General features: G+C 37.6%; 1 protein-coding gene across 1 annotated transcript in view; it reads right to left on the reverse strand.

The window, feature by feature from the left end:
• dapk1 (death-associated protein kinase 1) overlaps positions 1–24,584 on the reverse strand; it is a 198,591-nt gene that overhangs the window by 7,093 nt on the left and 166,914 nt on the right. Inside the window, exons 21-24 of the mRNA XM_039758599.1 lie at positions 21,358–21,543; positions 18,242–18,439; positions 17,068–17,206; positions 15,703–15,823 (exon numbers count right to left, since the gene is read on the reverse strand). Of these exons, the coding sequence (XP_039614533.1) occupies positions 15,703–15,823; positions 17,068–17,206; positions 18,242–18,439; positions 21,358–21,543 (644 nt within the window). The remainder of the gene's footprint in view (positions 1–15,702; positions 15,824–17,067; positions 17,207–18,241; positions 18,440–21,357; positions 21,544–24,584) is intronic.

Consider the following 24,584-nt stretch of genomic DNA (forward strand, 5'->3'; position numbering starts at 1 on the left):
AATCAATATTTAGTAGATTCGCCTTTTGCAAAAATTACAGCCTCTAAACACTTCCTGTAGGTTCCAATGAGAGTCTGGATTGTGGTTGAAGGTATTTTGGACCATTCCTCTTTACAAAACATCTCTAGTTCATTCAGGTTTGATGGATTCCGAGCATGGACAGCTCTCTTTAACTCACACCACAGATTTTCAATTATATTCAGGTTTGGGGACTGAGATGGCCATTCCAGAACGTTGTACTTGTTCCTCTGCATGAATGCCTTAGTGGATTTTGAGCTGTGTTTTGGGTCGTTGTCTTGTTGAAAGATCCAGCCCCGGCGCAGCTTCAGCTTTGTCACTGATTCCTGGACATTGGTCTCCAGAATCTGCTGATACTGAGTGGAATCCATGTGTCCCTCAACTTTGACAAGATTCCCAGTCCCTGCACTGGCCACACAGCCCCACAGCATGATGGAACCACCACATTTTACTTTAGGTAGCAGGTGTTTTTCTTGGAATGCTGTGTTCTTTTTCCTCCATGCATAACGCCCCTTGTTATGCCCAAATAACTCAATTTTAGTTTCATCAGTCCGCAGCATCATGTTACGTTATTATTAAAATGTTTCCTTTTCTTTTTACTTCTCCGCTGCCAAGCGTGGGTATTTTGCTATATATATATATATATATATATATATATATATATGAGAACAACACTCATATTAATGACAAAAAAATTACATTAACAATCATGTTACTTTATTTTAAAAATGTTTCCTTTTCTTTTTCATAACTTCTTTAACACACTACTTCTCCGCTGCGAAGCACGAGTATTCTGCTATATACTTTAATAGACTTCTGCTCGATGCCCGTGGGAGGCGGAGTTACGCCTCCCACGTAATTTAGTGCCTGCCCATATAAGGCCATCCGTCAGCAGCAATCCAATAGAAACACTGCCGCAAAATATTCACGGGTGAAGGACTGTGCTTATGCAGAGGAAGATGAGATGGTCAGGGTGGTGTTTGGCACAAACTCAGCGAAACTGCGAGAGAAACTTTTAAGTGCTGGGTCTTAGCTAACGTTAAATACAGCCGTGGGGTGGAAAAAGTCAATGTCAAGCTAAAGGAAGTGTAAAAAAAAAACCTGTGCATGCAGTGTGTCACGTCTCAGATAAAGAGGAAGAGGAGTTGTTTACTGATGCAGTAAGAAACAACCACACGCCGTGGCGCAATGGTAGAGGCTACCTCTAGCACCAACGTCTGAGGTTCGATTCCCGAGAGGGGGTGCACTGAGTATGTACGCGCGCTTCCCGATTTATTTTACCCTCGCATCCCCTTGGTTTGAGACGTATGAAAAAATATATGCGGTTAACACAGAAAGACAGATCACCAATTGAAGCTTTATGAATAATTAATACTTCATTCGCCATCAATGATTGTTTTGGTAAAGCCATACTCAGTGTATTCATTAGATGAATGGTAAAAAAGTAAGAGCGAAGGGAGGGTGACTTATTGAGGCACGCAAGCGAAACCACAATAGCACAAGGGCTTGATGCGTCGGTGCACGTCAACTCGATCTGAATATTATACAGTGGTGTGAAAAACTATTTGCCCCCTTCCTGATTTCTTATTCTTTTGCATGTTTGTCACACAAAATGTTTCTGATCATCAAACACATTTAACCATTAGTCAAATATAACACAAGTAAACACAAAATGCAGTTTTTAAATGATGGTTTTATTATTTAGGGAAAAAAATCCAAACCTACATGGCCCTGTGTGAAAAAGTAATTGCCCCCTTGTTAAAAAATAACCTAACTGTGGTGTATCACACCTGAGTTCAATTTCCGTAGCCACCCCCAGGCCTGATTACTGCCACACCTGTTTCAATCAAGAAATCACTTAAATAGGAGCTGCCTGACACAGAGAAGTAGACCAAAAGCACCTCAAAAGCTAGACATCATGCCAAGATCCAAAGAAATTCAGGAACAAATGAGAACAGAAGTAATTGAGATCTATCAGTCTGGTAAAGGTTATAAAGCCATTTCTAAAGCTTTGGGACTCCAGCGAACCACAGTGAGAGCCATTATCCACAAATGGCAAAAACATGGAACAGTGGTGAACCTTCCCAGGAGTGGCCGGCCGACCAAAATTACCCCAAGAGCGCAGAGACAACTCATCCGAGAGGTCACAAAAGACCCCAGGACAACGTCTAAAGAACTGCAGGCCTCACTTGCCTCAATTAAGGTCAGTGTTCACGACTCCACCATAAGAAAGAGACTGGGCAAAACGGCCTGCATGGCAGATTTCCAAGACGCAAACCACTGTTAAGCAAAAAGAACATTAGGGCTCGTCTCAATTTTGCTAAGAAACATCTCAATGATTGCCAAGACTTTTGGGAAAATACCTTGTGGACTGTGAAACAAAAGTTGAACTTTTTGGAAGGCAAATGTCCCGTTACATCTGGCGTAAAAGGAACACAGCATTTCAGAAAAAGAACATCATACCAACAGTAAAATATGGTGGTGGTAGTGTGATGGTCTGGGGTTGTTTTGCTGCTTCAGGACCTGGAAGGCTTGCTGTGATAGATGGAACCATGAATTCTACTGTCTACCAAAAATCCTGAAGGGGAATGTCCGGCCATCTGTTCGTCAACTCAAGCTGAAGCGATCTTGGGTGCTGCAACAGGACAATGACCCAAAACACACCAGCAAATCCACCTCTGAATGGCTGAAGAAAAACAAAATGAAGACTTTGGAGTGGCCTAGTCAAAGTCCTGACCTGAATCCAATTGAGATGCTATGGCATGACCTTAAAAAGGCGATTCATGCTAGAAAACCCTCAAACAAAGCTGAATTACAACAATTCTGCAAAGACGAGTGGGCCAAAATTCCTCCAGAGCTGTAAAAGACTCATTGCAAGTTATCGCAACGCTTGATTGCAGTTATTGCTGCTAAGGGTGGCCCAACCAGTTATTAGGTTCAGGGGGCAATTACTTTTTCACACAGGGCCATGTAGGTTTGGATTTTTTTCTCCCTAAATAATAAAACCATCATTTAAAAACTGCATTTTGTGTTTAATTGTGTTATATTTGACTAATGGTTAAATGTGTTTGATGATCAGAAACATTTTGTGTGACAAACATGCAAAAGAATAAGAAATCAGGAAGGGGGCAAATAGTTTTTCACACCACTGTATATATGACAGCAACACTCATCACTCACAACAGTGACGAAACAATTACATTGACAGTCATGTTACGTTATTTTCAAAATGTTTTCTTTTCTTTTTCATTACTTCTTTAACACACTACTTCTCCACTGCGAAGCGCGGGTATTTTGCTATATATATATTTTTTTTTCTGACTATAAAGTTGACCACTCCTGATCTCTCTGTTTCAGCAGCAACTCACATTTTTAAAAACTTCACAACATACTGTTTTTGTCATCACATTTTTGTTAGTGAAAGTAAAACCGCAAAGGATTGTAACAATAGGGTGCATTATTTATCAGCAATAAAACATCCAAACCAAGGACCAGCCCTTTAAGACTGAAGGTATCTCTGTGGGGGGAAGTGCTATGACATAAAAAATGCTACATGGACACCAAATCATAGCACCCTTCTATATCACTACTGATAAAACATTCAGAGGTCTGCCAATTTATCCTTACGTGGACAAAAAGGGTAGTAGACTAAATGTCGAGAAATGTCACTTAGAATGTATTATTTAGCTTCTACACTAGATGGCACCAAAGACTGTGGCAAAGTTGAATCTCCCTTAATTTTCTTTAAAAGATGGCCAAAGAAATCTTATTCAGAAGATATTTTGTTTCCTGATTTTGCAATGTCAGTGTTGAAAATTGGGAAACCCATTTTGACTACTTTTTGTGCTCTGAATAACTTTTTAGGTTATAAAAATGTAATATTTTGAAAGCTAAGTTCCAAGCTTCACTTTCAGACGAGTCTGAATTTTATCTTCTTGTATGACAATGTTTCATTTTATTTCCTAATGGCAGACATTCTAGGGGATCTTTCTTGGTTTCTATGGCTCACCATCCTGATACTAGCTGATAATAACAGTGAAACAGCACTAGCTCCTTTGTTCGAAATACGGATTAATACAGCGAACAAGTACTATCAGAAAGTAGCTTTTTCAACATTTTGGTTTTGACTCTTGCCATTTCATTTTGACTCTGCTTTTGTCTACTATTTTGCCTCTGGTTGTATAATGCTATCTTGGTGAACAGCTCCTTACAATTCTTTGCCAACAACAATTAGCGTTTAGCCCTCTGGTTTACAAAAACAAATTTCCGTGCTCAGGATTGTATGTTTTCAATTTTTGTTCACAAGAATGAATTCTGTTTCATCTCTGAAACAAATATGCATCTCCCAATAGCTGCTTTTAACATCAGAGCAGTAGCTTTCTACCATATAGTGCCAGTAATCAAGCTGGAGCGGTCAGTTTAGGAGGAAGAAAGGATAGTGGACGTCTGAGCTGCAGATTGTTCAAGTGCTCACAATTTGCCCAAGAGTTGCATGAGGAGCTGAGCTGTCAATACTGAGATATCTGACACACTTAAAAAAGGACTGATTACAGGACACACTGAGAGAAAGATTGCCCTCTTCTTTCAAGAAAGTAATGAACACCTTTGTAAGAAAGGATCAGTTTTTTGACAATCTGCCACATGAAATAACCTTCATTTAACAAAACAATTGAGTTTCCTGAGAAAGTGGTTTCATTTTGACCAATTCAAACCAAGATTTGAATATTTTGAATGCCAGTAACTTGTAACTCAAGGAAAGACAGTTTACTTGCTTTACTGAATAGAATAACAGGTTTCAGCTGTGCTAACAAAGTTACAAAAGATTCCTTAATAATGAATTTGTAACATTGAAACTGATTAATTATGGAAAAGCTAACAGTTTACCATAAGTACAGTGGAATAACAGCTGCTGAAAAAGGGGCTTTGCCATCATATGTTAATAATAAATTAGACATTTTAAGCAGTAATGTTACAAGTGTCTTGACTATTAATCTAAATCAATTGAATGGTATTTTGATACATTTTTATTAAAAAATGAATTTCTCTGTGACTGCGAACTTTTGAATATGTACATATAGTACACACATACAGTATATACACTGTTTGAAATGTTTTGTTCTTATGATTGACTGGTCAGCAGCCTTACAAATTTCTGGCAGAAACTGTCTACAAATCTACTGGTGCTAGTGCCAACAGTCAGGTATCATTTGCCAGAAGGTAGGAGTAAGAAAAGTGGCTACAAAGGAAAACACAAGTCTTTAATTATACTGTTTGCTTTCTTAAGACAGTGAGTGATGTATAGTATATGTCCTCAATAGAAGGCAGATTGGCATTGGTAATATTCTCTGCCACCATCACCATCTTCTGTAGTGTTCAACCTTACTGAGCTAAGCAGGTGACATACTAAAAGGCGATGCTGCCAGTGAAGATGGCTCTTACTATCCACCTGTAGAAGTCCATGAGAACAGATGGACAAATATGAGCTGTCCTCAGATATCTCAGGAAGTAGAGATGCTAGTGAACCTTTTTGACAAGAATTGAAATGTACTGCACCCAGTTTAATAGGTCAGTGGTAGTCACTCCAAGAAATTTAAAGCTCCTTACCCTTTCAAATGTATTCCCTCTGATGTAGACAGGAGTGTGTATTTACTTATGCTTTCCTTGGTTTTGTTGACATCAGTGTGATTATTTTCCTGGTATCATAAATAAAATGTAATTCTGGCATTGGAGCATTTTCTGGCCACACAGTCAGAGGTGAACAGGGAATACAGAAGGGAGCTCTTTACACCACCCTGCAGAGTGCTTGTGTTAAGGGTTTGCATTGAGGATGCTGCCAATCTACACATGCCGAGGTCTGTTGGTTGGGAAGTCCAAATCCAGAGTGTTACTAAGTCCTAAATTGAGGTGTTTTGTGATCCACTTTGCTAGTACAACAGTGTTAAATGTTGAGTCTATAAATAAAATTCTGGCACAGTAGATTTTTATTATCCAAATATGCCAAGATACGATAAAGTGCAAAGTATATGTCATTCTCTGAGGACTGGTTATGACAATATGCAAACTGGAGGTGATTATGACTATCTAGAATATTCTGTTTAATGTGTTCTTGCACTAGTCTCTCAAAGCATTTTATCTCAATTTGAGTGCCCCCAGTTTGTAGTTGTTCAGATAGTCTGCAATCCCCGGATATCAGCAAAATATTAAATATGTAACTGAAGATGTCAGCTAATTGGTTGCTACAGATTTTTAAAAAATGCCTTGAAATGCATCTAGTCTGGACGCATTGTGGACATTAAGGAAATACTCAACCCAAACAACATATATATATTTGTATATGTTGTATGAATATAGTTTGTAGTGATGGCTAAGAAAAAGTTTAATCTTGTTTTTTATTGCAGAATGTATAGAAAAGCGTATATGATATAGTGGCTAATAATGTTCAATGGCAAATTATGTGGACAAAAACCATGGTGGTGGGTCTAATATCCTTTGTATCACACAATCCACATGTTTTTCAGGCAACTCAAGACAGCAATAATTTGTAAAACTTCAATGGAAACACTTTTTTTGCATTTAGGTCACATGACATGATGTAAAGCACCAATTAGATTTTCAAATACCTGTGCAAATATAGCAGCATCATGAGCTCTACCAGGTGACCCAACACAAATGTCCCTGATCATTCATCTGTCATCAATGACTGCCTGCAGAACAATAGATATCCAGCCTTTCCTGTTAACATAATCCTGATGCTCTTAACTTGGTGCACGAATAGGGATATGATTACACCATTGATTGACTAATGCCTGAGGAGGAAAGGTGGCGCTTCAATTCAAAAAAGATTTAAAATCCTGGACAGACAAACGAACAGCCATGGTAGCGTATTATATATAAAGACTAGCAGGAGTACCCGGTGTTGCCCGGGAATGTATAACCGTTGAATTTCCCAAATGAAAGAAACAGAATGCAGAAATAGAACAAACAGTTTTCTGATTCACACTTTATTGTAAGTTCGTCCACTCTGGATTCTGTCTGCTGTGGTATTTCAGACGCCCTTGAAATAGACTTTCTTGTGGCATCTGAAGTGGACCTTCCAATTCTATCTCTTTTTTTCGGTGGCATGGTTATATTAGCGAAAAGCAGGACAATTATAATGTGTTACATGGTATTACGAACGGAATAAGCACCACAGTGAGATGAATTTACCTTATTTACAATACGTTGGAAAGCAAACAAACAGAACCAGTCAGTCAGAAAGAGCAACACTGAAATCGCACTGTGAGTGGGAAAGCGAGGAAATAGCACCACAAATACGGAAAGCCAGTGTGAAAGAGTAGCAGTGAAACTGTACTGGGAAAAATGGTGGGGAGGGGTGGTCTGTTTCTAAGGAGCGTCTGTGTTGAACCGTGCTGCCATCTAACGGACGATGGCGATGATAACTACAGAGAGAAGTGACATACAACCGTGGTGTGTGTGGGGAAAACGGAGGGGGAAGGATGCTGTCTTTTTAAGGCGAGTCTCTGTTCAAACGTGCTGCCATACAACGGACGTTGGCGAATGAAATACAGCACTATCAGTGGGTGTGGGGGTGTGACCCACGGAAACGTGGGTGTGTTAGCCGGTCATGCGCACTGGGTTGTTCACGTTTTACATGCATACGGCAGTTCCCCTTCACCCGATCAAAGCAGTCAGCCTTCGCATACTTGGACACTTTCGCCATCTCTTGACAATTTAAAGAAACATGGGTAAGGAGCGACGCACAGAGACCAAAGGTGCCGCTAGATGGCGCCGCCGTGAACGTCTGTTTCAATGTGCGGCCATTTTGTCGATGATAAGTACGGGGATGTGTGCTGAACATTGTGTCAGTGAAAAGGTGCCCTGCCCTTCACCACGAACATTTTTCCCAACCAAACATACCCCATGACCTCTTCCTGGACACAAAGGAGCCCCATCCCCAGTTTGGTGCTGATCGGACGGCCGGTGCAGATTTGTATGGCGGACAAACACACATACAGTACATAAACACATCGACTCTGCTTTATATATTAGAGAAAGATGACTGTTTAATAGAGCTAAGAGAGAAAAGGTACTAGCATTAGAATTTGTGCACTTCCTTTCAAAATATTAAACAATACAGATTCAATACAGTATGTAGCTGCCACTGTAGTCCCTCCAAGGCCTGCACGCACCACTCCCTCACAGATACTACCTATCAACAAAACCTTATAGATTCCTATACCTTGTTACCCACAGCATATTACCAAGAAATTAACAAACCTGAACTTTTACACATGCCCTCCTTAAATACCTAAAGTTCCAATTTTTAATGTATATGCAAACTTACCATTACACCTTTGGGATATTTAAGGAAACTTGAGTACCTATAAAAGGCACTCGTGTACAAGAAGACAATTTGCAGACAGTAGTGCTAAACAATGCAGCACTATACCATCCAGGACTTACTTATTGATTATTCTGAGTAATTAAAAAATTCTGATTAAATGTAACAAAGAAATTGATATTTTCTCACAGGAAACATATTTTTGTTTATAGTGGTCACCTCTATGCAGCTACAGTATACAATAACTTATATTAACTAAAATAATGCTTACTTTTTTTTAAAATTATTTTAATAATGTATAAGCTGTCATTTAAAAATGTTGATAAAATTATTATCATTGCACTTACTCTAATCTAAATAAAACTATACTGTAAAAAAGTAACACTGCATTTATTGGAGTGTTATGAAATGGTAGAAACTGACCATTCTGCTTTGACAGCTGCAGCTAAGAAATAAGACCACACTGTGGATTGTGGCAGTATCTAAATACTGTATTTATTCCCATAAGACCTTTGCTCACAGCTTTTAGCCCCAAAATACTGCAATTTTGTTCAAAAGTACAATTTTCCTTTGACTTTAATAATAGTTCATGGTGACTTGCCACAGTGATACACAGCAGTCTGTCGCATTTCAGGATGAATATTCAAACTTACTTTTAAAACAAGCTCCACAGTTGTACCTGACATTATTATATGATATGAGTCTTTATGATATGCCTACCAAAGCCAAACTTAAATGCAGGCTGTTAAAACTACATATTAAAATGAAATAATTATTTCATTTGGTACAAGTGCCCTGCCTGCTGTACGTCAAGCTCTTTATTTTAAAAATAAATGGCTGGAGTCATCACATTATTTTCTGGTATGTCAAATATCCTCACAATATTTTTTGGTAAAATTAAATTTAAGCATGAATTGTATGCTTTTTTATCATAATGTGTTTTTCCACATTAGTCAACAAGTGCTTGAATGTATTTTTTTTTCTCCGGTTTCTTCATTTTTCCTTGATTTCTATTATATTTGCACGAGATGTGAATTCTTTTATTTTTTATAGGAAGGTGACACACAATTTGCAGGATTAACAACTGTGAAATAAACATAATTGATCAATTCATCCATGCAACAGATTGCATTGCAATCTCAAGCTAAAGAAGAGAAACAAGCTAGTGATTTTGTTTATATGCCTTAGTTTCACGTTCTACTGCTGTTCAAACACACGTTAATATGAGAATATGACCAAGGACAGGTCCAAGTTAAAATCAAGGTCTTTACTGTGCAGGCACTTTTTAATACTGATATTCTATTCTTTGCATCAAAGTCCTTAAAGTTAAGTCTTATTTCATCAAATATATATATATTTTTTTAAACTAACCTCTTATCCTTCATATAAAATATACACACACTGATCAGCCACAATATTAAAACCACCTGCTTATACTGTGTAGATCCCCTTCATGCCACCAAAAAAGCTCTGATCAATCAAGGCATGTGAGGTGGGGCCTCCATGGATTAGACTTATTTTTCTTGCACATACCACAGATGCGTGATTGTATTGAGATCTGGAGAATTTGGAGGCCAATTTAACATCTCAATCTCTTTGTCATCTTCCTCAAACTATTTCTGAACAATTTTGTCAGTGTGGTTGTGTGCATTATCCTACTGAAAGAGGGCACAGCCATCCGGGAATACCTTTGTCATGAAAGGGTATATGTGGTCTGCAACAATATTTAGGTAGGTTTTACATGTCAAAGTAACATCCACATAAAAGCCAGGACCACAGGTTTCCCAAACAGAACATTGCCAGGCATACCACACTGCTTCTGCTGGTTTGCCATCTTCCCATAGTGCATGCTGCTGCCATCTCTTCCCCAGGTAAGTGATGCACACACACCCAGCCACCCACATGATCTAAAAGAAAACATGATTTATCAGTTCTGATGTTCATGTGGTTATTGTAGGCAGTTTCAGTGGTGGACAGGAGTCAGGAGGACAGTGACCAGTCTGCAGTTAAGTAGCCTCACATGCCACAAGCTGCGTTACATTGTATGTTCTTACACCTTCCTGTCTTGGCAAGCATTACATTTTTCAGCAATCTATGCTACAGTAGATCTTCTGTGGGACAGAAGTAGATGGGCTAGACTTTGATCTTCATGTGGTTCAGTGAGCTTTGGGTGCCAATGACCCTGTTGCTGGTTCGCTGGTTGCCGAAATGTGCTTACGCACAGAAAAATCCAGATGCAGGAATCTGTGCGTACTCCAACTTTCACGTTTTTCTGCTACATAAATCCCGATCAGCGTGAAAAGTAACGCTCGTGCACGCGCTTTATGTAATGCCCCAACTCCTCCCAGAATTACGCCTCTTTGAATATGCAAATCAATATAAATCGCCCTTAAGCTCAGCCTTCTGTGAAAAGACAATGGGAAAAGCACGGGGGAAAATATAAGAATTTCAGCGAATACCAAGTGGAGGCAAAGGAAAAACATACTATTTGTTCAAATAAACCGTGGTATAATCAACAAAAGGAAGTTGATCGAGTGACATAGCGTGTTGGAGAAACTTGAAAACTCACGTTCACAAAATCGCACAGGGCTGGAAATAAAAAATAAGTCACATATCAAAGTCGCCGTGACAAGCCGAGTTGTAGCCCACTGTCTGAGTGTCATATGAAAGCTTATTAGGGTACAGAGAAAAAAAGGCACACAGTGGGGAAAAAGCACGAAATGTCAACTTCAATCTCGACATTTCCACTTTAATCACGTAGTTTATTTTGTCATTAAAGTAGAACATCATAAACTTCATCTTAAAATCGTTTAACCAGTTTCTCAAATCGCATCATAATTAAAGTAGCACGTTAAATGCTTTGTTTTGTATTTGATCTTCTATGTGCCTATGTGTGTGAATCACTACTTGCTTCTTAAACCGTCTCTCTTCCTCCAACTGGACACAGAATCCATTACATTCGTGATATTACAGTTCTCTGAATAACTAAAATACTGAGATGTATACGTGATATCATTTTCATGATGATAGGAGTTAAAGCACGTTATTAAACATGTGTTTCACGATGAAATAATTTATTGCAGCAGTACTCAGGGGCGGCTCTAGGCTTGTGGTGGCACTGGGCAGAGGAAGAATCGGTGGCTCCTTCGCCCACCAATGTCAGTAAGGTAGCTTATGCACGGTGGATGGCCACGTCCGTTGCAGACACTGCACAGCCGCCTCGTGCTCATGACACAAGCATTTAACTTTTGCCGAAATTTGTCGCTGCGTTTTTAGCTGTGTTGTTATTTTCTCTTTCTGTTTTATATTCAATATATATTGGCGTAGCCGTCACTGCAGTTAGTGCTTTTCTTTCCCCAAGTAACCGATCGCCACACAATCAGCTATAAATAGAAGTTAAGCCATGTGTAAGCTTAGCGCCGATTCTTCAAAACGTTTTAGGAACATTGAAATATCTTCGTAGTACATGTTTAATTATTCTATTCTTAACGACACTCCCAGTGAAGAATATAGATTATTTAAATGAAGTTAAAGTTTTATCTGTATAATTTAATAAACATATTTTGCTGCACTTCACCTTAAAAATGATATCGTCATCATATGTAAATACGCGCTTTATAAAGTGGCTCAAGTTGTGCGATATTATAACTATAGTGCAAGTTTACAGTGGGGTGATTGTACTTATAAGTACAAACAGTTCTACAAGGTGCAATTGATTGAGTGCATTTAAAGTTCTTGGGATGAAACTGCGAAGTCTGTACAGGAAAGGCTTTAAAACGTTTTGCAGTGGCTGAGACAGCGTGTCCATGAAACTGTATACCGATAATTCTCTTTCCGATCAGCTGCTGCTGTGATTCACACTCAGATACAGTGATATAAATACTCCGAGTGGTGCAGTAAGAGTAATATGGAAAAAGATGATTCGCTGTGGCAACTCCTAACGGGAGGAGCTGAAAGAAGAAGAAGAAGGAGAAGTGAGAGTAACAACACTAAAGCAGTTATGGTATTTGGAATACTATGGCTGTTCCCTGGACCATTATATTGTTACAAGTTAATTATCAGATGCGTTACACTAATAAACAATATGCGGTTAGTTTCAGTGTATTTATAAAGTCGCGTCAGGAAAATAATGAGTAACCACACAGGAACAGTACCATTGCTTTGACGCTGGGTGCCGCCAGTCTGCAAAACCGAGCGGAGAACTTGCATACGACAAGGCATGAGGTACCGTGGAAAAGTGCGTGGCTTTACGCCAAGTGTAGGTTTTATACATCACGATTTGAATGTGGAAAAGTTCTTACGCAACATTTTTGTGCGTACGCACCATTTATACATGAGGCCCCTGGCATTTTGGAGATGGTTTGACCCTTGGGTCTAGTTCGAAACAAGTTGGACCTTGTCAAAGTTGCTCAGATCCTTATACTTGCCCATTTTTCCTGCTTCCAACACATCACCTTCTAGAACTGACTGTTCAGTTAATACCTAATATACTCCACCTCTTGACAGGTGTCACTGTAACAAAATAATCAATGTTCCTCATTTCACCTTTCAGTGGTTTTAATGTTGTGGCTGATAGGTGTATATAAGTTATAAAAATCAGCTGACTTGTAGGCATGAGGCTCCCTTTTTTATTCAGCAAATTGTTTTTGTGGGGAAATTTGTCACAAAGGTCAAGAAAATATATAAGGTGGAGTTCAAATGCATATAAGCAACAGAGAAAGTTTTTCAAAATAATTAATAAGCTATGCTGTTAATGAACAAAGATCATATACTTCATACAAGGGAAAGAGCTATCTTGACATAATACATAACTCTTTATGCAAGTGTGTTGTGCATCTTTATATATCTCTCTATTATAAAAAAAAATCTTTGAAGGAGACGAGGCATGATTTTCTCGGACAGACACTTATATGTCCCGCGAGAAAGAGATTTAACCAGGCCCGGGGCCAGAAATAAAGTACAAAGAGTAGACAACAAAGAACGACATTAAGAATTCAAAAATGTTGGCGCAGTACACATGCAGAGCAGGTTAGAGGTAATGGAAGTACGAAAATTCGAAAGTCTCAGAAAAAGAATAGGAATGATTGCATTAGCGCAAACAAATGTAAATTATTACTTGGTGAAATAAAGGAACAGCGAAAAGAGATCAAACATATTGTTCAGATTTAAACTTTAAGTCGGAGACTTGTTGATTGTCTTATTCGTGTTGCCAGTGAGAATTAAAAGATTCCAAAAACGTTGGCACGGTATGAAGTCCTGTGAGATGGAGACTTTTAACACGAGATCCTTTCAAGTCGGGTGGCACGGTGGCCCAGTGGGTAGCACAACTGCCTCGCAGTTAGGAGACCTGGGTTCGTGTCCCAGGTCCTCCCTCTGTGGAGTTTGCATGTTCTCCCTGTGTCTGCGTGGGTTTCCTCTGGGTGCTCCGGTTTCCTCCCACAGTCCAAAGACATGCAAGTCAGATGCATTGGCGATCCTAAATTGTCCCTAGTGTGTGTATGTTGTGTGGGTGTGTGTGTCCTGTGGTTTGCTGGCGCCCTGTGTTGGCTGAGATTGGCTCCAGCAGACCCCCGTGACCCTGTAGCTAGGATATAGCAGGTTGGATAACGGATGGATTCTTTCAAGTCACACCCTACTTACAATTATTTTCAAACAAGACCAAGATCATCTAGCCTCAGTCGTGTGAATGCTTTTGTCAGACACAGTTCCTGCGCTCTTAGCTCTTTTAAATTTTATTAGGACAATAATTTCATATGTTCTAGAAGACACGTCAACGACAAAGCGAAGAAGAAAGAACATAGGCGAACATTCGAAAAAGTAGCTTTATTTATTAGAGAGAAAGAAACGATATTTACTCACAGGCAGTTATACGTGGTGTTGTCATGATGTAAGTACAAACATGGAATCAAAATTCAATGTGACTCTAAAGAAAAGTTAAATCCAAATATCGTTTTTACTAAAGTTTAAATTAAAAGTGAAAATAATGCATATGTAACAATTTCCATAACAATCTCTTTAAATTGTATATCCGGTAAACCAAACCCGGGGGTGGGCGAGTGAAGCAAGCAGGGGGCAGAGCCCCCTAATTAATATATTAAAAAGGCAAGATGACAATGAGAATAAAACATAAACATTAGGTTCACTTCATTTATCTATAATAAAACAAGACTTATAAAAGCTTTTGTCAAACCTGATACTTTATCTTACTGCTAACCTGAGGTCCACTAATTAAAAAGTACATCCAGTACGTGTCATCAACTAGCCATTTCATGAGCACTTTGACTGTTAAATCTTGCAGTCACCTAGCACACAGAATTTGAAGCAGTGATTTTGAAATGCCACATCTATATTAATCAAAGCATTTTAATAGGCTTCCTTTCCCATGTAATACAGAACATACACCTCAACTTTACTCTGGAGATAGCAGATTTCAAGAGGTTTAAATGAATGTGCCCCACGTTCAAAAACCTGCACACCTGTACTGTACAGTCCCCAAATGGAAATTTAAGAAAATTTAGCCAAATGGTCAAATAATTCTGTTTCATATGGTAAGCATTCACCCTTCTTTTAGCTTTGTATAACATAATGTTGAGCCATACTTATAGAAGACACATCTGTTTTCAAACAAAAATTACCAAGTGTAACTACTGGAATACACTATTAAAAAAAAAAAAGACTGGTCATATTAATAAACTCTAAAAGAATAGCTATGGTGATTAGTCATTGTATGAATAGTTTTTCATTTAGTGATCAACTGCATCAGTTGTGTGTAATGTCAAGTTTAGAAAGAAGTAAATCTAGTAGAGTCCTTTGATTGAGCAGTCTGAATATTTGGTCTTAGACTGAAATTCATTGTTAGTGGAGGATGAGCACTACAAGGTACTACATTGCTGGATTCATATTAGAGAGGCAGGCAACTGGAGACTACTGATGATGTTATTTAAAATGGGAGACCATGACCACAACCCAAGGCCAAATTTGAAACACATGCAAAAAAGGATAAGAAAAGACTTGTGTGAGAATGGATAAAGTAGGGTTGCATGTATGAAGTAACAGTTATTTAAAAAAAAAACTTCTCAATTATATATTTACAATGTGTCACCACAACCATGGCTTTGCAATTAGATTCACTATTTGCTGAAAAAAATGAGACTGATCAATAGGTAAAATAGGCACAGGACTTGGCAACAGCATAAAAGTGCATCAGATTGTATCCAATGATTATCTCAGGTTAAAATATCTTTTAAATAAAAAGATAAAAACAAAACTATATATCTGTAGAACTGTAAAGTTAATAAAATGAATGTAGTATAAAAATTGCCTTGTGTTCAGAAGTTACTTACAGATATCACAACATTTCTCAATTCCAGCAAATGATTTCTTAGTAGTTTCATATCCTTGGATCCAGAAGCTCCAGCATCGAGAACAAATAGTCGTTCAGATATGAGAAGATCATTTCCAAACCTACAAAAAGATTAGCCTTGTAAAATTCTTTATGATAGCTTTAATTTTTATTAACATGTAACTTATCAAAATAAAAATGAAAGTATTATAAACAAAAACTTCTTTAGCTGCTGTGTGTGTTTACATTTATAGAACATTAACTATTAACAAAACTGTTTAAAAACAGTGGCACCAACAGGAGAAAAAAATACACACTTAATGAAAATAATATTTTAAGTCTGAACAGACAACACAGTGTTCCTTCTCTCCATAAACATACTTATTCAGATAATTGTTTTATATATGCATGAAAAAAATATCTTTTTCACTTTAGGGAGCTCTATTTCTAATTTTTAGCCATTAAATGTATTAACATAAAGACCTCCACAAATAGTGTCTGGGGCAAATGATTTAAACCCTGACCCTGGCCACCAAGCCATACTATATAAACTCTAAAAATACTAACTACTGTACATTCAATTGGGAATCTTGTGCTCTGGTTTGAAATTTGAAAATACTCCAAAACCAAAAACCTGTTTGCCATCCATTTATCTGCTGTGGTATATGGCCGGCAGTTCATCAAGGCCAATACCCCAAAGCCGTCAGATAGAGCCCTCCCTGCAATATGGAGGTGCCCCGAATTCCAGCAGGGCATCATGGACAATGGAGTTTAACTTCACAGCCCTGCTGGATACCCTGGGGGCCACTGCAGGGAGGCTCAGGCACGTATATTTTCTGTATAGCTTGGAAGTACTTCCTAGTAACAGGGACTGAAGGACGTACTTCAGGCCTGAAGAGAAAGAAGAGTTTTGATCTGACCCGGAAGTGCTAGGAAGGCACATGGACTGAGGGGCAGAAGCACTTCCGGGTCAAGGATTTTAAAACTACTCTGTGAAACCCCAGCAAGTTTAGCCGAGTTGAGAGGAAGGGTGACAACGTGTCTGGGAGTGGAGGATTTATTATTGTTATTGTAAATTGTTTATTGAAGGAATAGTGGAGGTGAAGGTGCTTTGTGCACTTTATTGTAAAAATAAATTTATTTTGACTTTAATCTGGTTTTTGGCGTCTGGTCCGAGGGTTCAAGGGGACGATAGCGCCCCCCTATCTGTCACACTGCTTAACATTTTTTCAAATTCAAAGTGCAAGTTTAGGTCTGTTTTATAAAAGTGCATCTGACATTAATACATACTCAGACTTTAAACACACTAATTGGGTATTATTCATCCTGTTTTTGAGTGAACAATAATACATAAATGACAGATTACCTGCTTCTTACTTCTTTCAATAATGCAATTTCCTTATCATATCCAAACTCTCCTCCAAATGCTCGTGGTAAATTGACGATATCAGCATGTGTGGCAACAAGCACAACTCTTAAAGGATTTTTGGTCTTCCCACCAAATGCTAATAAGTAAGTAACCATCAAATGATTAAATATGTTTAAACTACATGCATGTAAAATATCTGTCTATAAAGCATAAAGTCTATAATTGAGAAATAAATCTTCAAATAACAGAGAAAAAACTACATTAAAATGTGCTTCTTCAAACAGATTTTGATGTCATCACACACTTTTTATAAAGTATTTACTGCATTAAAATCAATTTTGACAATCAAAATGAGAGAAATCACTAGTGTATTTAACACTCTACTGCTGAAAATGTTACAGTTATTAAAGAAACTGACATGTCTACACTAACACCAAGAGACATTCATATTTTCATATGAATGTGCACTGGAGTGTACTTACACATAAAATGCACCATCAGCTAACCATATGTTAGGAAAGCCTGCATAGATTTAAAAAAGTGGATAAAAATAACAAAACAGTGTGGAAAGCACGTGGGAATGGGTTGTATACAATTAATCTAATAAAATTGTTAAATGTCCACAATACAGTTTCTAAAATGATTGAACTACACTAAAACACAACCAAAAAATATTATGTTTAGATAAATAAAACAGCTGAATATGGAATCTGGACTTTATCTATGCAGAATGATAACATATTTTCAATATAATCAGTAGATCACTTGCTATAAATTGTGATAACATGGAGATGCTGTAAAACAGAGTAAAAACAGAATGAGCATTTATTGATACTTGTGAAATTACGCATTTCTATGTGTATAACAAAAACAATAATAAGAATTCTGTAATATTCAAATAAAAAACTGATGAAAAAAACTGACAAAGGGATTTTTGTGTTTATTTAAGAAAAAGCAATGTGAAACTGGAACACAATATGCACACAACTATAAAAATTAGTATATATTTATGTTGGATGTATTAGTGAAGTGCACCAAGTGCACCCTCTAGTAACCATAATATAGGCCAAAAACTCATTAGAAGACCATATATTTTTACATGACATCAATGACTAGCAAGCAAAACAATAAATACAGTTCAAATCTAGATAATAAAAAAACAGCACCATACCTGTAAGATCATCTGGGACCATTAATGACTTAAGAAAATTAAACCAGAAGGTCACATGATTCAACTGTGTTTCATACGGTTCCTCTAAACTGAATGCTACAATATGGATAGCAGTAGTGTCATTTGCAGCAAAATAGTCATAAGCACAGTAATAAACTGGATTTCCAGAAAATTCCCATACGCTAAAATCACCAACTCCTGAAATATTAAAATTAAAATGAGGATTAAAAATCTTATAATTTTTTGTCATCATCAGATAGAAAATTGGCAGCATACACTCCCTGCAAAGTCCTGCTTTTTGAAAACAAAAAACATGAAAACAAAACTGCCATTCAAAACTGTTAATACATGATACTGATGCAAAAACTGCAACCTTGCGTGCATGTTTGACAATGTCCAGGTTAAGGTACATAAAGTATTAAAATATGTAATCCAGGGACTGCCTGTACTGGAGAAGGCAGTGAACATTTACCTAATGGTGGGTTGCAGGGTAGCTGCATCAGTTTGATCCTTGTATTTACACAAGTACTGTTGACATACTTGGGAGTAGTTGTACTCTACTTTAATTGGACTCAATGCAACAACAAGTGTGTGACTTACATACAGTACCTTACTGTATAGAACTTTTAATGGACAGACTATCAAGGAAAAGCACAGTCCAATTTAAGAACCATAGGGTTTCATATACTGATGGATTAATAAGAACAAAAGTGACTGGTTAATTTCAAGCAGGTAATTTCAGGTAGGCGGCACGGTGGCGCAGTGGTAGCGCTGCTGCCTCGTAGTTAGGAGACCCGGGTTCGCTTCCCGGGTCCTCCCTGCGTGGAGTTTGCATGTTCTCCCCGTGTCTGCGTGGGTTTCCACCGGGCACTCCGGTTTCCTCCCACAATCCAAAGACATGCAGGTTTGGTGGATTGGCGATTCTAAATTGGCCCTAGTGTGTGCCCTGCGGTGGGTTGGCACCCTGCCCAGGATTGGTTCCTGCCTTGTGCCCTGTGTTGGCTGGGATTGGCTCCAGCAGACCCCCGTGACCCTGTATTCGGATTCAGCGGGTTAGACAATGGATGGATGGATGGAGTTCAAGAATCTTACGATTTTTGTTCATGAGTGGATGTAATTGTGAGTTAGTCCATTAAATTAGTGTCACCAGTGTTTGTTTTGTAATGTGCCATACTGTGATAGTGAAATTGTAACTACATCCAAATGAAACTTTCAGTTTAGTGTCCATCCTCAATGGTACCTGTGGTTATTAAGTCAGAATAGTGACTGAAAGAATCAGATTGTGAGCACAAGTGGCTGAAATGAGGTTCTTGGGCATGTTTGGTGGTATCTCTCTGTGAGTGAGGAGCTCAACAGTAAATATCACTGAAAAGCAGAATCATTTCTTCTCCAAACTAAGGTGAGGCAGTTTATTTGGTTTACACGTGTAATTTAGTTTCCTCCCTTGGTGCCTCCTACAGTGGCTGTACCAGGCATGGCCCACTCTGAAAAGACCCAGAGTAGACCAAAGACACACAGAAAGGATTACATTTCTTAGCTGGTTGAACAGTGTTCCAGAATTAATTCTGAGGAGCTGGAGACTGTTTCTGGGAATAAGACAACTTGGTCCATTGAGCTTAGTGCCTTATAACCACTAAATGTAACAGGTAAAATGGATGGAAAATGCGTGTGTGTTGTAAAAACAGTTCACTCCGACACATGTAATATACAGTAATCCCTCCTCGATCGCGGGGGTTGCGTTCCAGAACCCCCCGCGATAGGTGAAAATCCGCGAAGTAGAAACCACATGTTTGTATGGTTATTTTTATTTATTTTAAGCCCTTATAAACTCTCCCACACGGTTTATAAATATTCTCCGCACAGTTATACAGTAAACCCTTGTTTATTGTGGTTAATCCGTTCCAGACTCTACCGGGATTAATGAATTTCCACGAAGTAGGATTCTTTATTTATGAATCTAGTATTTTCACAGTTAGAGCATAGAAAACCTGTTTACCTTCTAAATACGTTTTTTAACATTATTAGAGCCCTCTAGACATGACAGAACACCCTTTAGCCAAAAGTTTAAACTGTGCTCCATGACAAGACAGAGATGACAGTTCTTTCTCACAATTAAAAGAATGCAAACATATCTTCCTCTTCATAGGAGTGCGCGTCAGGAGCAGAGAAAGTCACAGAGAGAGAAAGAGACAGAGAGAAAAAAAAGCAAACAATCAAAAATCAATACGAGCTGTTGGGCTTTTAAGTATGCGAAGTACCGCGATAAAGCGGCTGCAAGAAAAAGGGAGCAATGTGAAGGTAGTCTTTCAGCATTTTTGAGAGGAGCGTCCGTATCCTCTAGGCAAACAGCCTCTGTGCCAACAGCCCCTCTGCTCACACCCCCTCAGACAGGAGCAGAGAATGTCAGAGAGTGTGAGAGAGACAGAGAAAAGCAAACAATCAAAAATCAATATGTGCTGCTAGAGCTTTTAAGTGTGCGAAGCACCACACGGGAAGCATATCGTATATTATTGAGGAATTTTATTTAATACGTAATACGTGCTCTGATTGGGCAGCTTCTCAGCCATCCGCCAATAGCGTCCCTTGTATGAAATTAACTGGGCAAACAAACTGAGGAAGCATGTACCATAAATTAAAAGACCCATTGTCCGCAGAAATCCGCGAACCACCAAAAAATCTGTGATATATATTTAGATATGCTTACATTTAAAATCCACGATGGAGTGAAACCGCGAAAGTCGAAGCGCGATATAGCGAGGGATCACTGTAGTCTGCTTTGATGCCTAAAACTGAATTTTTAGTATATGAAGTGGTTGAGAAGGTAATCCAAAAAAATACAAGTTTTGTTGTCAATTGATACACAGCACCTCTAATGATAAAGACTAGCAACACTTTTTGTTTAATAAGTTTTTTTTTTAAACAGTCATTGGTAGACATTAACTGACTTTTCTCAACGAAGACAGCATGAATTAAGTTGTTTATGATTAATTACCAGTTTAAAAATATAGGAAGCAAAAACCCATTCATGTAAGAACAACATTCTACTTAGTCTAAACCAATTCTTCAGAATTCAGTTTACACATTTACCTACTGTTACTTTTATACAAACTTCTTACCATTGATGTTGGCATTCTGAATATCAATTGCTTTGGTAGACGGGTCATCAGCAGTAGAATGGGCATTATGGGAAGGTGAGAAAACCTCTAAGACTCCTTTAGTCAGACTTGGTTCAAACATCATACTCCGACTTCTAACACTGACATTTTCACATCCAGGATAGAGATTTGAAATACTTACTGAAACTATATGAAAGATCAAAGAAAGTAGTTATTTCTAATCAAAAGCACTACTGTATTATATGTATACCTGCAGCTGTATATGACATATTAACATTAACAGATTACATAAATATATTATTCAACATGATGCAAGTTTTTGAGAAACAGATAACTAGTAACATTCATAATACAATTAATAATTCATGTTGGTCTTGCAAATTAATCATCGTTAGTCCCTTGACACACCTAAGCTAGCCCAGGAATTAACACTATGTGACCCCAAGAAATTTCCTACTTTTAGTTGTTGGTGAATTTAACAATAAAACTGTGCATTTACTATGAAAAAGTATAATGCAAATGTTTGGTAACCCCTGTTCAAATTAAATATTTTGTACAAATTTAACATTAAAAAAAAGTTAAGTAAATTCAACCTTGACAGCAAACAAATTAAAACAATGGCATTTTTCTTAAAACATTAATGCACAGGTACAATTTATTTGAATGAAAATGTATAAATTAAATAAATAAAAAAAAACAGAAGAGAAAATGTGATATTTGCAAAAGTTTGGGCACATTTCTAAGTCAGTATTTAGTAATACCCCCACTGGCCAAAATTATAGCATGCAAGGTTTTTTGTAGCCAGCTATGAGTCTTTGAATTTGTGTTTTGGAAATGTTCCCCCATTCTTCCTTGCAGATAACTTTCAGGTATGAGATATTCATGGGCTATCTTGTATGCATAGCAAGTTTAAGATCTATCCTCGATTTTCTATGATGTTCAAGTCTACAAGAACCAATCAAAACTCTTCACCTTGTGTTTCCTGTTGCAACTCATAATAGATTTCAAATTGTTGATATTTAGTGGAATCTACTCATCCCTGTACTCACACGATGATTCCACTGCCCCTTTTAATTGTTTTCTGTTGAAGTAGGCTTTTTTACTACAAATATCAGCAAACCTGTAATTTAGCCAGGGTGTCAAACATTTTACATGGAACTCTATCAAAAATAAAGAGAACATTAAACACAGGTTTGAAACTCACTGCCTTTTGCACTTATTCAAAGAATTCCAAATGTTTCCATCTTTTCCAAATGTTTTATGAAGCACTTGATTAATTAAACATAAAACCCTGTCACATTCAAATCAGTACATATTAGAAGCACTCTTATTACTCAATATATAAACAATTTAAAGAGTTCTAACAAATTAGTACTTGCAGCACGGGCAGGTTTTGCAAATTTTGGATGGAAATGTTAAAAAAACAACTTTACTAACTTTACTATAAATGAAAAAGTAATGGATGGTGGATCAGAATCCACCAATCTGAAGCAAGTTTTCCATTTCAATTGTGTTGTTTGTGACTGAATTTAATGAAAAATGTACTAAAGTTAAACATTTATGTTTCATTTTTTTCAAAAAAAATTAAACAAATGTAATGCTTTTCACCTTAGTGAACACTCATCAGTTGCCTTCAATAAGTCAGTTTAATCTTGCCAATTAACCTTAAATTCATGTATTTTGCAATTAAGAAGAAAACCAATGCAAATATGAGTGGATATACTGCAACTTGAATTCCTGTCCCTGGAGCTGTAAGTCTGTTACAATTATCATTGTGCCCTAAAAAATGATTAGAAATGGTGTAATTTTAGTCTTACCTAAATGGCTAAAAACCTAGTCTCGAGACTCAAATATTGGAGTAAAAATTTTAATATCTGTGTGAGCTATATAAATGTATTTATTGCACATTTACTCTCCTCCTCAGCTGCTAAGAGATGCAAATGTTTGTAAAATGAAATGGTTGCTTCTTTTTTTATTCAGACAGAGCATTGATACTTTTGTGCAAGAACTGGTTTACAATTCTTGCAAAATATAAAACTAACTTTGCATAGGTGCCCAATAACTAGAACAAACTATGTTACAGTAGCACACTTATCCTAAATACTGAAATTCAATTTAGCCAATCATGTGGCAGCAGTGCAATGCATAAAATCATTCAGGTACAGGTCAGTAGCTTCAGTTAATATTCACATGAAACACCAGAACAGGGAAAATATGTGATCTCAGTGATTTCAGATTGAGTATTTTATAACTGCTGCTTTCTGGGAATTTTCACGCACAACAGTCTGTACAGTTTAATTAGAATGGTGAGAAAAAACAAAAATTATCCAGCGAGCATCAAGTCTGTGGACAGAAACACCTTGCAGATGAAAGAGGTCACAGGATTAGCTCTGTAATAGATGTTAAGCCATCTGTAGGCTTATAATGCCGATTCTTCAAAAATGTTTAAGGAACATTGAAATATCTACGTAGTACATATTTAGTTATTCTATTCTTCATGCCAGTCCCAGTGAAGCATACAGTGCGAGGCAGGAACAATTTGTAAACGGAGCGCCAGATCCTTGCTAGCATAGCGATACTGTGTCCTTTAATTAGTAACAATATAGATTATTTAAATGAAGTTAAAGTTTTATCTGTAAAATATAAAACATTTTGCTGCATTTCAATCTTAAAAATGATATCGTCATCATATGTAAATATGCGCTTTATAAAGTGGCTCAGGTTTTGCAATATTATAACCATAGTGCAAGTTTACAGTGAGGCGATTGTACTTATAAGTACAAACAGTTCTACAAGGAGCACATGATGGACTGATTGAGTGCGTTTAGAGTTTTTGGGATGAAACTCTTTCCGAACTGCAAGGTCTGTACAGGAAAGGTTTTAAAGCGTTTGCCGTGTGAGAGCAGTTCAGCATGGCCGAGGCAGCGTGTGCTTGATGCTGTATACCGATAATTTTCTTTCTGATCAGCTGCTCCAAGTGGTGCAGTGAGAGTAATATTGAAAATGATCTGCTGTGGCAACCCCTAACAGGAGCAGCTGTAAGAAGAAAAAGAAGGTACAGTGAGAGTAACAACGCTAAAGCAGCTATGGTATTTGGAATAGTTTGACCATTCTGTGGACCATTATATTGTTACAGGTTAATTACAATCAGATGCATTAAACTGATAAACAATATGCTGTTAATTTCAGTTTATTTATAAAGCCATGTCAGGGATGTGGATCTGAAA

The sequence above is a fragment of the Polypterus senegalus genome, chromosome 7 (assembly GCF_016835505.1).
Source record: "Polypterus senegalus isolate Bchr_013 chromosome 7, ASM1683550v1, whole genome shotgun sequence".
Taxonomy (NCBI): Eukaryota; Metazoa; Chordata; class Cladistia; order Polypteriformes; family Polypteridae; genus Polypterus; species Polypterus senegalus.